This window comes from Paramormyrops kingsleyae, chromosome 16, assembly GCF_048594095.1.
Source record: "Paramormyrops kingsleyae isolate MSU_618 chromosome 16, PKINGS_0.4, whole genome shotgun sequence".
NCBI lineage: Eukaryota > Metazoa > Chordata > Actinopteri > Osteoglossiformes > Mormyridae > Paramormyrops > Paramormyrops kingsleyae.
In genome coordinates, this window is record NC_132812.1 from 8,806,887 (window position 1) to 8,820,395 (window position 13,509).

Below are 13,509 nucleotides of genomic sequence, written 5' to 3' on the forward strand. Positions count from 1 at the left end.
TATTCTGTTACTTACAAGCAGCTCTAAACCTGAGTATTTAGGGTATAGAATTTTAACATAGAAAACATATGCACATTTATCTTTTTCTGTAAACAGTCATTACCCCATTTTATCTCTGATTGAAACATGCAAATCATACACACAGTATAAAGATATAAAAAAGGTACTTATTGAAGGACCCAAGCGACTAACACCCATTTCAGATGCAGTGTGTGACTCTTCGGCAGAGCATTGAGGCTGCTCATTCTCTTGCATAAATCCTGGAAATATTATTCCAAAAAATAAATACTGCCTTTTACACAAAGATACTGCCTACGCAGTATTTAGAATACAATTCATATGGAGATTGATTTACACTATACCGCCCTCCCACAGCACTTGCGTACCATGGCGGGTGGAGCTGTAAGTACTGTATAATGAAAGCTTAGCGACATGGCCTTAAGGTTAAAAGCGAGTCTTTCTGTTCCGGTCTTAACCCCGAGACCCCGGCTCCTGCGCGCAGACGCCCCCTTAGTTCACGAGTTCATTCCCTGGGCACTTAAGAGCGAATCGAGCATATCGAAAGTGTCCTTGTAGTCAGTTTGCAGGCCGTTGGCCCCGGGGCCGGTGCCCTCAGAGCCGAGGCTCACCACTGGACTCCTGTCCAGTTTCACTAGGGTGCTGAGATGTCCGTAGCCCACCTGGTATGCGACAGGGGGAGGAGGGGGGGGGAAGGGGTGGTTAACAACAGAGCCCTCAGAGGACACAATCTGCCGTACAGAGGAACAAAGAGACGCACTACCTGAGCTTTTGGAACTTTTGCTCGTTTTGGAGTGGTGGTTGTGGGAACCCGCCTCGGGGTGGGCCCTCTTTCGGTGGGGGCCGGTGCCAGGGCCCACACCCTCACCGCTTACACCTACCGGGCTACAGAGGGTACCTTCAGGGCCCCCCCGGCCATTACCACTGTGGGAGTGGACGTGTGGATGGCCATGCTTGTGGTGCCGTTGGCCAGAGTGCTCCCTGTGCTTGTCTTTGCTCGTCAGCGGACTGGAATGTTTTGTCCGGGAGCTGCCCTCATCTGACGAACTGTGGCGCTCCGAGGACACCTTGATCTTCATCTTAAGCTCTTCCCGTCCAACGTCACCCTTGTCGCCCGACGGAACGGGCAGGCGCACCTTCAGGCTGCCCTTGTCCCGCTTGTCCCCCAAGTGACGGTCCGGCACGGGCAGGGGCAGCTTTGCCTTTACCGGAGAGGTCTCCAGGACACCGGTCAGAACTGGCTGGAGATGTGGCTGCTTCCTGTGGTCCAAGGAAGCCAGTGGTGCTTCTGCGCCAGGGTCCTGCTTCCGACCCGCAGCATGCTTCTCCCGATATTTATCCAGGGTCATCCTCTGGGTTCCAGGGGGGTGCCGTGCTCCACCTCCCGCCTTTTGTTCAGGTTTACCGGAGGGAAATGGCTGGGGGGTTGCGGAGTTTGAAGGTAGAAAACTTGGGGTATCATGCTGGAAGGGAGGGGCCTCAAGCCCAGCAGCATCCTTGGGCCAGCTGCCAGCCTCGCTGAAGTCATACGAGATCTGGATGCCAGGAAGGCTGTCGATGGACAGAGTGCTGACACAGCTTGATGCCACAGGGACAGGAAAGGACGCAGAGGCTTTGGGAAAGGTGGCACTAGCTGACACCCCAGGAATGCTGTCAACTAGGGAGGGCCCTGGGACCTGGGCTGAGGAGAGGTCAGGGATGGAGCCATCGCTGGCTTGGCTTTCAGACTTGGGCTTTTTGGCAGCTTGGGTCGCCTGATGGAGGAACATGATACATGACATAAATGACATACCATTACCCAAAATGCCATTGTGTCAGGGGGCATCTAGTTCAGAACTGCCACTGTATTCTCTGTCAGTTAGTATAATAAAAATCTGTTTGTGAGGTATTGGGAACAGTGTGTATTTTCCAATGTGTACAGTCATTAACAGTCATGTAGTTGATGCCACAGAAGATCCTCACCCTCCAGTTTCGAATCCGCTTTAACCTGCTGGGGGTCTTCTCCAGAATCTGTAGAAATTCATGCGTCAGTTCTGGAATGGAGAAGGGGACATTTAGATGCAGGGTGAGGATGGAACCAGAGTGGCAGAGAGGAGCCCACAGGCTGATGAATGGACAGACTTGGACAGCAGTGTTAACAGCAGTGTTAACTAATTGGACGTCAGTTATCAACGACCTTTTTCAGAATAAAATGAGATAACTAAATAAAAACGATTCTGCGAGGCCTAAGACGAAGTGTATTGACAATTTCGGCAACGAAAAAAAAACAAGACGAAAATGTTTGCAAGAGAAGAGATCCAATCAGAACCAATGTAGTTCGCATAAGGGAGGGGTATTCAACTAAAATTTAAAGAGGTCCAGGTACAGAAAATTTCTTGAAGCAAAGGTCCGGAGGATCATAATGTCTATTTAGTGATATATATATATATATATATATATATATATTAAGTAGCCTATTAGTTGTATGAACATCTACTAAATAAAAGTAGGGCTGCATTTCAAAATAAGAGAAAATAAAATGTGAAAATTGTGCATGTTTAAATAAAGTGCTTAACTTAAGCTATAAAACCCTAATACAGTTGTGTTTGTCATATTTTAGTGTTCATGGATAATCCTACATCGGTAATAAAAATCAAAGTCTCGTTTTAATATACATACGAACTTACCACTCATCGTGGTTAGTAAGACCACCCATATCCTTCTCTATTTCGAAAAAATATAAAACGTGACGTGTTTTTCTCATTCGTTTTATATTTGTCGAAGTAAACCCAAACGGAATGACAAGCCGTTTCAGGCAAAAACAGTGCATTTTACTTTTTATTTCAAATAGAACACGGGGTCGCCAACTTCGGCCAGCTGGCTGGAGTGAGATTATCAATTCCAGATGTCTGCTCACATATGTAACAGTTCTTACCTTGTAAATAGTCTGCTTCTGTATTTAACTGTGTAAATACACTTTTGATGTAGCAAATTTTACGTTTAAAATGGTATAATAGATTTGCCGTAAGATTTCCTGCATGAATGTGAAAGTGTGAGTGTCATGCCAGATTCTTGAGATTTGGCAATACTGAAAACGTACATTTTTTGTTTCACCTGAGTTGATTTCTATGACAAATAACATTACTTTATACAGTTGTTAAAAAGTGGAAATTTCAACGAACATGAAATCACCAATAAACTATGTCTACAAATATTTATTTTGATATTTCTATTTTAATATTCAGAGAGAACAGGCCTGGTGGCATTATAGCCTATGCACTTTGAAGTGATTTCATTTGTGCACTAATAAGAACATAAGAACTATACAAACGAGAGGAGGCCATTCGGCCCATCGAGCTCGCTTGGGGAGAACTTAACTAATAGCTCAGAGTTGTTAAAATCTTATCTAGCTCTGATTTAAAGGAACCCAAGGATTCAGCTTGCACTACATTATCAGGAAGATTACTGATTTTATAATACTCAGTTCCTGGGTAAATAAACATAAGTCTGTGATTCAAATAACAGTGAAATCTGTGTCTTTATGTACTGCATAGTCAGACCTTGATACCATCCCCTTAACATTGGTTTCATTTAATCTTTCAAAATTTAAACTTTCAGAAATCGAAGGTAACCTTACACATTACACTTTGCACTTTTAATTTTAGTCGACTAAATCAACAGTAGTTTTAGTCAACTGTAATCTTATAGTCAACTAAAACTAGACAAACTTAAAATTATTTAGATGACTAAATTATGACAAACTAAATTACATTTTAGTCAAAAGACTGACTAAATTTAAATAAAAATTTGCTGTCAAAATTAACAATGCTGGACAGTAGTGTCGCACTGTGAACCGGTATTGGGGGAAGGAGGGAAAAAAACAGTACTAGAGTTTTGAAAACACTACAATACTAGCATTTTGGAAAAAAAATCAAGATTTTTATTATGCAAATGGATACGTGACTTGGCTAAAAAAAAATTAAGCTCAACGGTGACGTGTTGCAGGAAACAACAGACAATTGCAACAGCAAAGACAACAGTGGACTTTTTCCACTTAGTTCAGAGAAGAGATGGCAGCAGTTTCAGCAACACCTGAACTCATTGACAAAGTGGGGTCAGAAGTGAGATATGGAGATATTACAGCTATAATGTGGATGAGCAGCTAAACACCGCAGCGTAAGCACCATTTAAGTGTGTCTGGCAAAGGGAGGCAGCACGCTCAAATCAGGAAAGACATCCTGACCTTTCCAAGGATTTCAATGACAGACAGGTGATAGTTGACTCCTCTAGTTGACTCCCCCTTACATCAAAGAAATCAGAGGAATCAAAAAAGCCTCTACAGAGGAGTGAAATGTATATTCATGTGTAGTCTACAGTAGAGGTCGACCGATATATCGGCCGGCCGATATATCGGGCCGATATTTAGCATTTTTTAATGTATCGGCATCGGCGGATATCCGAGTGCACTACGCCGATTTTCAGACAGGCACGTCTGCGGGCAGCCCAGTGATATTGTGGAACACGTGACCCATGCTGCCTTGTGCAGGACCACAGCCAGAAGTTTTGGATGAGTCCTGGGATAAAACGGTAAGGCTTAAATTCTGATCTTTCAATTGCCTGTTTATTTAAGTAGTTTGCTATGATATGTTGCTTTAAAAGAAAACGTGAATTACGCTATTGGGAACTGGGGTAATGATAATGAGCCTTCAACCAACTGTAGCTTACAGGTAACATTAAGGATCATCGATTCTAATAGAGTTCGTTTTGTGCGCTTATTGGTGGGCTCACAGACGTTTTTTAATCGTTAAAAATCATTTTAATTGTTAACATTTTAATTATTACCATATCAGCCCGATGTTATCAGTTATGTTTTTTTTCTTGTGTTGGAGAGTTTCACTTTGTGAGTGTGTGGGGCGGAGCAGGCAGCTCTCAAATACTGCAGCGTGCGTGAGAGTTGCGTTAATCTGCCCTGATCACAGACAGCGCCGTCCTCGGAGACACAGAGCTGCTAAGAACAATGCATGGCGGAGAAAAGTGTTTGTTCGAAAGCGTGGTTACCATTTACTTGAGCTGATGCTGACAATGGTCCTTCTGTGCAACTTTTTTTCATTTGAGACCGGAGATTCAAACAATTTGTCAGACGTCTAGATAAAAAGTGCATGACTTTGCGCAGTTAATTTCCTCATTAAACATGTCTATCCTTTATACGGGGTTATACGTAGACAACGTCACAATCACTAGGGGTTTATGTTGTCCTTGCATACAAGGCTGTGCAATACGACAGTTATTTTATTTTATTTTCCGGGATCACTAGATTCTGATTGTGAATTTGGCTTTAAGCTATCTGTCTGCTAACAACAGAAACAACATGTTAGTGTACACTACTCATCATACCATGATGCACTTAGTGTTTTTTTTTCTTCAAAATGTATTAGAGTGTAATTGTTTTAATGTGCATGGAATACTGGAATTGTAGAATGAATTGAAGATGAAGGTACTATAATAAAAATTCTAACCTTGCATTTATTCTTCTGTTTTAGTAATTGCTGTCTGATGGCTGAACAAAAATCTAATCCTGTATGGCAGCATTTCACAAAGCCAACACCAGGAAAAGCCAGGTGAAATATCTGCAGCAGACTGGTGAGCTTGGGAGCTAAAGAATGAGTTTGCTGCTAAAGAGATTCTGATGCTGCTATCTTTATTGTTTATAAGTTTATGTTATTTATAAGTTGTATTGTGTTTTTGTTATTTAAGTTTATATTTAAATTTACACAAGTCAGTATTCAATAAATGCTAAGTTGAGAAATTTTGTGTATCGTTTGTTATTATTAATGTGATATTTTATCATGCAAATAGAGGGGAAAACGTCCAATTTTCGGCCAAAAAATATCGGCAGCATATATCGGCCATCGGCTGACCCTGACTCCTAAATATCGTCATCGGCATCGGCTATTGAAAAACCCATATCGGTCGACCTCTAGTCTACAGTGGTCCACTTCACAAGCGACCCAAACTCGCCAATTAATTCAACCCCACAGTGATTCAAACCACTAATAATGGACAAAATAATGCTCAACCGGCATTTATGACTAACATGCTTTTATTTTAACCAAACCACCGTCAAATGACCCAAATGTCATGAAAAACATTTTGTTTGAAATAAAGCACGATGACGACATTTGAGAGTGCTTCCCCTATTAGGAAAAATGGGAACAACTCAAAATTCATGACTTAGTTTCAATATTGAAACTAAAGTTTTGGTATCATAACAGCACTAGAACAGAGCATAATAACGACCCATTGAGAGTGGACATTTTTTTCAGACAAGAATGGGTGTAAGGTGACACACATCCTGGAACCCTGCTCTGTTTGAGAAACACACAGAGGAATTACAAATCTTCAGTTGCAGGAAGGTCCTTATAAAGATAAATTACCTCAATAAATAATGAACTATGATAAATTCTTTGATGAATATTGATTTGAATACTATCCCTCCTATTTTAAGAGCTGGGCATTTTGATGTAAGGTTCACATGGATAATTTATATCCATTTCCATTTATAAAGCAGTTTTATCATTAATATGGCCGGGCAAATTCTTTGAAACAAAAATGTTGGATGGGAAAAACAGTGTCTATCTTTTGCAAAGCACACCACCCATGCTCTTAAATATACAAGTCAAGACAGTTATCAGGGCCAGTAAGGAACGCATTTATATTAAACAAGGAATTCCATCAGAGGTCAAAAACCTACTAACAGTACCACAGCAGCTACCAGCACCTGATTTAAACACTCTTAAACCCTCAAGAATTAGTATATTGCCCTTTATTATCTACTGTAAAGATGATAAAAGGAATGATGCACTTAGGAAGGGGAGAGCCAATCTGTCAAAAATGAGGGCATATATATAAAATATAGCCCACAGATGAGTCCATTTAAAGTCAGAGGGTACTCAAACCAAGACGCAACTACTAATAATTTCTTCAGGAATGACATACTGGATATGCTTAAGACAAAACCAAAGCTCAGAAAGAACCTTAAGCGAACATTAAGGAATAGCCCAAGGCCATTATGCAGAGGCTCTGAATCCAAGGGTGCTTCACTTACACAGCCAAAACACAGAGGCCACAGAAACTGTGTTCCTTAGGAACGGACAAATTCATAATGGATAGATAACAGGAACACTTGCCATCGAGCAGTTCCAGCGTAACGGTGGGGTCCACATATTCCCACCAGTGCTTCCCATCCGTGGAGACGGGGATCTCCCAGTTGGACCATTTACAAGCCAGATGGATGCACACACACGCTATGACTGTGGGCTTGTACTGCAGGCAGAAGGTGGTGAGGTGTAGGCTGTAGGAGGGGGGAAGAAAGGGGGGGGGGGAGGTTGGAGAAGACAGGAGGGAGCAACTTAGTATCCAAGGCCAGGAAGGATGTATGCACATTAACACACATGAATACTAGGGGTGCAAATCAGACTGTATAAGATCGATACAAAGGCAACGATACAGCAGTGAGTCCTAAAAGAGGCCAGTCCACCTGAGCCTAGAAAGCTCTTTTATCCAAATCAGTTACACTGAACATATTAATACATCACACCGCCATCAAATTCTTCACTCACTTCACTCTGAATATATGGACAAACTACATCAACTCTAAGACAACTATAGTTATTTCTGAAGGCATTATGGCCTTGTTTGACGCCACCTCTATTTTAAATTGCCTTGTGATTACTATCAATATTTTGTTCAACAGCATAACATAACAAATACACATATCAGCACCATGTAGACTTAGATATATGGACAGATTCAGGAATTCAAAGTAGCATCTTAACTAGCAAAAAGGCTACATTAAAATCCCTACAGAGAGACTTACACACCTCAATGGTCACCTCGAGCACTCACTGCCATGTACTGGTGCTTTTCAATCATGTGCGACTCCAAACAATAAATGCTGAAATCCTCTACCCTGGACTCATTTTCCTTAACACATTCACGATCAAGACCTCACTGCTACATGTATCACACGACTACCACAATTTTCCTACAGCAGATGAGAGGGTCTTCTGAATATACTCATTGTATCAACAAACATGGGTCTACAGAACAGATTTTAAAAATGGGGATCTGTATTAGATTTAGCCGATAAAACTGCATTTTCTTTAGCAGTTACTTTTATTTTTGTGAGAAATTCAAATTTTAATAAGCAGGTTCAATATACTGATTTCTCCACCAGAGTGACCTCTGGAGTTATCAGTCAAGCTTCCAAAAATCAGTTGTTGAGTAACGGGAAAGTGTGGACATCACTAAATATGAACCGTTACCTTTGTATTGATACAAATCTGTATTAAAACAATTAGCTGTGATACAAGTATATATATATGGTCTTTACAAAGTACTAATCCACAATATGACCTTTGAGGATAAGAAGTTGTTAACATTTAATTATAACGGACACCAAAGGGAGAACATAGTTACCATCCAAATACGACCAGAAAAGGCTACATGATTCTGTGGGTCAAATTAAGGAATCATTATTTATTTACAGGGTGTAGTGAAATAGACCAGGCCAGGTGAGACTTGACCTAAGAAGAAACAGTCAGGTCACGATAGACTGACCATACAAATACCTGGGTCTAGGGCAAAAATCATCACTGACATACTGTACCACATTTAGCATGAAATCAAAGTCAGGCTTATTTACGGTTTACGTCAGTAGGAATATTCATCACGAAAAATCAAACCTAAACAGTAAAGAGTTCACATTTAATGATAACATAACTACCATATAGAACCCATGTAATGGATGGCACTAAAAGTTGGATGGTAACCAGGCACCCCAGATATAACCTACAATGTCTGGACACTGGACAAGGCAGAGACTGTCCTCTCAAAAGATCACCTTATGAAGTGTGTGGCCTTTACACTGCAACCTTATGGGCAGCTGAGCTAAAAGAATTTCATAAAAACTATGGACATTTTTAACACAGTCACGGGCTGCTTCTTGGGAAACACTTCCTTTATCTCTCAACAATTAGCCTTGAAATACTGCTCTGGGAAAAGGGGGAAATTCACGCCAGTCAGAGGCTGTTCAAAGAAAACAACATGGCCAAGAAACATTTCCCCCACCATGCGCCTCATTTCAGCTGGTCCAAGCAGCTGACGTTCTCCACATCTTTCTGGGAGAGCAGTCTTTGGACCAGTTCCAAGGAGTGAAACTGCCCACTTATGCAACGCTCAACACCGTGATTGAGGCCAAGCACATGCCATAGACTCTTAGCACCCATGTCCAGACATTGTACATTTCTGTGTAAAAGTCAACAGATTATTGACCTGATCTAAAATCCGGAACACACACATTCAGACAAATATTAACCCTTTAAGGACCTCAGAACTATTAGGAAAGGCAAATAAAATTAAGCATTTCAGATTTTGAACACTTAAGCTCCCAAAACTTTGCAAATGGAAAGCAGATAGGAAAAACCTATATTGAACATCCAAGCTGAATTTCAGACGGTATTTTACATATTGTCCAGACAAAATTTAGCTTCATCTTTCTAAAAAAGTAGGTTCTTAAAGAGTTAATGCTAGTAATTCAAGAAATTTCAATAACATTACTACATATTTTTCAGATTAAATGTTTTATATTTGAATTGAAATATAAACAATGTTATTAAATAATTGTTAATGACTTGCATAGCAGAATAGGAAGTATTACAAATAAAGAAAAAGGGAAAAAAGTGTACTTACCAGGATGAGTGCTAAGTTTACATCTCTGTAAGCTTTAGCTGCTACTCAGGCTACCAATTGTGTCTTTAGACATATGCACTCTGTACCGAGCGAGCGAGTCGAGAAGCACCACTACACTTCACATTGTGCATTCAACCCCTCCGTGCCAACACAGTCCCTCGTACAATACACCGCACTGCAGCCGGGCCGGTACCACCCCCCTGCCCTTCCCAGGGGGTAGGGTGGGGGCTTCCCATAGGCCCCGGCGCAAGGAGGGCGTCGGACACAGGCAGGGGACCCTGCAGTAAAGGAAGCTATAGTGTGCTATCACAGTGCAAAAAGAGGGGTCAGGGTAACAACCTGTTGGTAGCCATGAAATAGGAAGTCTGTGCCAAATCCTTGCTTGCTGCAAGAGGAGAGAGAGACATTCGTTAGCCAAGAGTGGACAACAGAGCTACCTGCAAGCACCCTCCAAGCATGCCACATTTAGAAACCGTTTTAGTGCATTTTGTCCCAGATAAATCATTAAAGATAAAAAAAGGAAACCTCTACCTCGCACTAGCTGGGAACATTTCACAACATCAGTATGTGGATGCTCAATTGTTATGTCAAACCCTGCAAATTGAAGACATGCACAAAGATTAGAGAAAACCCCATGATGCCTGAAAACACACAGGCAAATGGAAAGGGAGGTGGACATCTCTGTGATGAAAACAGTTGAACTCTCAGCCTTATGGATACCAGATTCTCAGCAGTTAATGGCTGTGTCTTAAATGTGGCACGTGCCATCAAAGGATTACCTTAATGAAGTTGTCTTACACAGCATGAATACCAGACTCCACGTGCAATAGAGCTATTTTTGACAATAGCATAATGTCAACAAAATCCCAATATAAAGTGATGAGAGGATAACGAACCACTGAATACCCACGTTTGAAAGCTGTCAAGCTTGCGGAGCTCTAGCTGAAGAGGCTATTCCAGTAAGTGGACAATCAATGCACAAAATGGACAGCCCTGAGACAGAGCTACTAGGCCCCGTGCTAAAGGGGGATGTGGCCGTAACTGAAGACGACTCATGGCTCTCAGCACACCGCCACACAACCGCGGTGCCAGTGCACTAGCAACAACCACAGAGTAGGGGGCAGTGCGCAAGCCGCTTGGTCTCAGTGCATGGCCTTTACTTACCTAAAGTCTGCAGAACTATGGATTCAAGTATCACCAGCTCTTGAGCTTGCTGGAGGTAGGCCTGAAGTTTAACAGACAATCATTACATTACGTCTGTAATGTGTCTTCCACAGCCTCAGAACTGCTCCAAGATGACAGCTAGCTCCATGGCTACATCAGTGCCACTGAGGTTTGCTTTGCCCAGGGTAATACCAATGACGAGTGAGCGTGACACTCATGTGACGGTGGTACGATACAGAAGCTGTGCATGACCATACCGTCAGCTCAGGTCACCATGCAATGGGGTGGGGGCAGTTTCTCAGTGCCCCCCCCCCCCAAAAAAAAAAAAAAACAGCATGACCAGAAATACCAGGGAAGCTACTTTCATTTCATCTGTAACTGTTTTTCAAACCCCAAATTTGAACAATTTCAAATTTAAAATATGATACTTATAAGCATGGATGGCAATTGTTAATTGCTATATTTTTTAAATAGCATGATGCTCATCATAATTAGCATAAAGGAAATCAAACTACTCAATTTGGACACTTTCACCCAACTCTTAATCTTCTAAACTTTAGTTTAGGGGTTGTGTAAAAAAAAAAAGAAAAAAAAGACCTTGAATCACACCTTACTGGAAAAAAGTACATGAAACACTAACATACCATTAATTCATTAAAATAAGCCACAGAAAAGTGGCTCTGCTAAGAAATGACGCCACACTCAGCAAGCACACCACAGCTGGTCCCCAACAGAGGAAAACGCAGAGAATACGACACGTAGGCCACTTACATTATTCTTTGCGTCTAGCGGGGGCTCTTGAGGGTTTAGACAGGCATGTGCAACTTTAATTACATGCTCAAGTTTCCGAGGCTGTTCCTCAACCTTCGCAGCCAGGAATAAGGTTGTTGGTGAAGTGATCTGCACAGGGAAAATATAAATATATAAATGATTACTCCACTCTCAGTGACTTACAAACTGCACCGCTTTTACAACTGCAGTAATTTGGGTATTTAATTCCAGTAATACAGGATATTTCTATCCAGAGTGGGACAAATGTTAACCATTTAGGTGGGCATTTTTCATTTTTGTTTCTACAAATGTGCCTGTTTTCACATGACAGTATGCTTGGCTTTTTTGCTATTTTCATTTACATTTAGTTGCTTGGTTGGAATTTTCAATTAAGATAATTACAAATTTAATCATTCCTGCAGAGGGATATATCGCCAGTGTAATCTGGGTAATGAGTATCTGAGATTAATCGATTAAGGCTCAGGTTCCGGGTTACAAGCCAAAACCCATAAATACTACGCTACCTTGCTGTCTTAGTCATACCTTAAAATATATATGTGGCATTATTATATCCAACTGACACTACGGAAAATCACACTCGGTGCCACAGAAACACTTTTGTAAAGAAAAGATAAATGCTTACATTTCTGTGAAACCTGGTGAAAGAATGGTACATATAAAATCTGTGCATGTAAACTATTGCAGTGTTTATTGTGAGTTGGGAACTGTAAGCAAGACTTAAGGAAAATTTCATCGTTATTCAGACAGCAGCGCGCTGACTCTGACCTCGATATGCAACATTAGCGTTCAAATTCAACCTGTCAGTAGTCAATAACAGTAAAAATCTCTTTTGTACATTTGTTCTGCCATACACAACGAAGGTACGTTCGTAAAACCATACTGTGCGCCCAGCACTTTATTAACATACGAACATTTTTTTTCTTTTACCGAAGCTATCAGTACTCGACCGGTTTTCGCTCGGAAAACTACCTACACTAAAACCCGGTAAACGGATTTACCTGAACAATTCATCACGATAGTTACAGTAGGTACTGCTAGCTGCGTTTCACTGCGACGGTAACCGTTAGCAGGGCACAAAATACAGTCCAACAGGCACAGAGAATGACGGGAATTGATTATATATATTAAACCAAACACTAGATAACCATAGTATTCGGTGTCGGAGTCGTGTGTCGCCGGTCGCTTTGCGGCCTTTCTTAGGGCCAGAAGTGGACACGGCTCGTGCCATGCTAGCCCACGCGACTGGCTGGCTAGCTAGCTAGCTACGGTACTCACGAAAAGCAATAACCCCACATCTTCTAACTCCAAAAATAAAACCAGCCTCAATACAACTCCAGCCCACCGAAGCAGCTAACCAAACGCCTATAATTAACAGGAGAGTCGGCCATTTTACTGAACAAAAAGCCTGCCTAAGAGTCCAAGGTGAGAGGGGCCTGCGGGTCGCCAGCTATCCTTTGCCGTTCGATGACGACTCTGAGGAAATTTCCCTCTTATGAAGGATACACGTTGAGTCTTTGGCCCATGTCTTGAATAAGGTTAGCCGCTTGTTGTCTGTACGATAATTCCCTATCCGCCTCTACTCCACAGCGGCGGGACGGTGTGGCTTCGATCTGCTCCCGGGAAAAAAACCATCTCGAAGATGCCCGGCACGCCGCCATTGCAGCCTAGTATTCACACAGAGCACCAGAAAGCGGAAGACACACTGACTGAACGATATACAAACGGAACCTGGGCGAAAGGGATTGTGGGAGTTGAAGTCTGAAGCTTCACAAATTCGAATGTATTCATTCTTGTCTGTTTGTATTG

General features: G+C 41.8%; 1 protein-coding gene across 3 annotated transcripts in view; it reads right to left on the minus strand.

The window, feature by feature from the left end:
• LOC111849067 (cyclin-T2) overlaps positions 1–13,437 on the minus strand; it is a 14,021-nt gene extending 584 nt beyond the window's left edge. Inside the window, exons 1-10 of one of the 3 annotated variants that reach the window (XM_023821597.2) lie at positions 13,207–13,435; positions 12,326–12,407; positions 11,683–11,811; positions 10,912–10,972; positions 10,279–10,341; positions 10,087–10,132; positions 7,185–7,348; positions 1,981–2,051; positions 782–1,772; positions 1–680 (exon numbers count right to left, since the gene is read on the minus strand). The exon at positions 1–680 is cut by the window's left edge and continues 584 nt beyond it. In XM_023821597.2, the coding sequence (XP_023677365.2) occupies positions 613–680; positions 782–1,772; positions 1,981–2,051; positions 7,185–7,348; positions 10,087–10,132; positions 10,279–10,341; positions 10,912–10,972; positions 11,683–11,811; positions 12,326–12,407; positions 13,207–13,361 (1,830 nt within the window). In that variant the 5' untranslated portion in view covers positions 13,362–13,435 and the 3' untranslated portion in view covers positions 1–612. Of the gene's footprint in view, positions 1,773–1,980; positions 2,052–7,184; positions 7,349–9,747; positions 10,133–10,278; positions 10,342–10,911; positions 10,973–11,682; positions 11,812–12,325; positions 12,408–13,206 lie in introns of those variants that run through there. The other 2 variants (XM_023821596.2, XR_002839451.2) reach the window with 2 other exon arrangements.
• Positions 13,438–13,509: the final 72 nt, after the last annotated feature.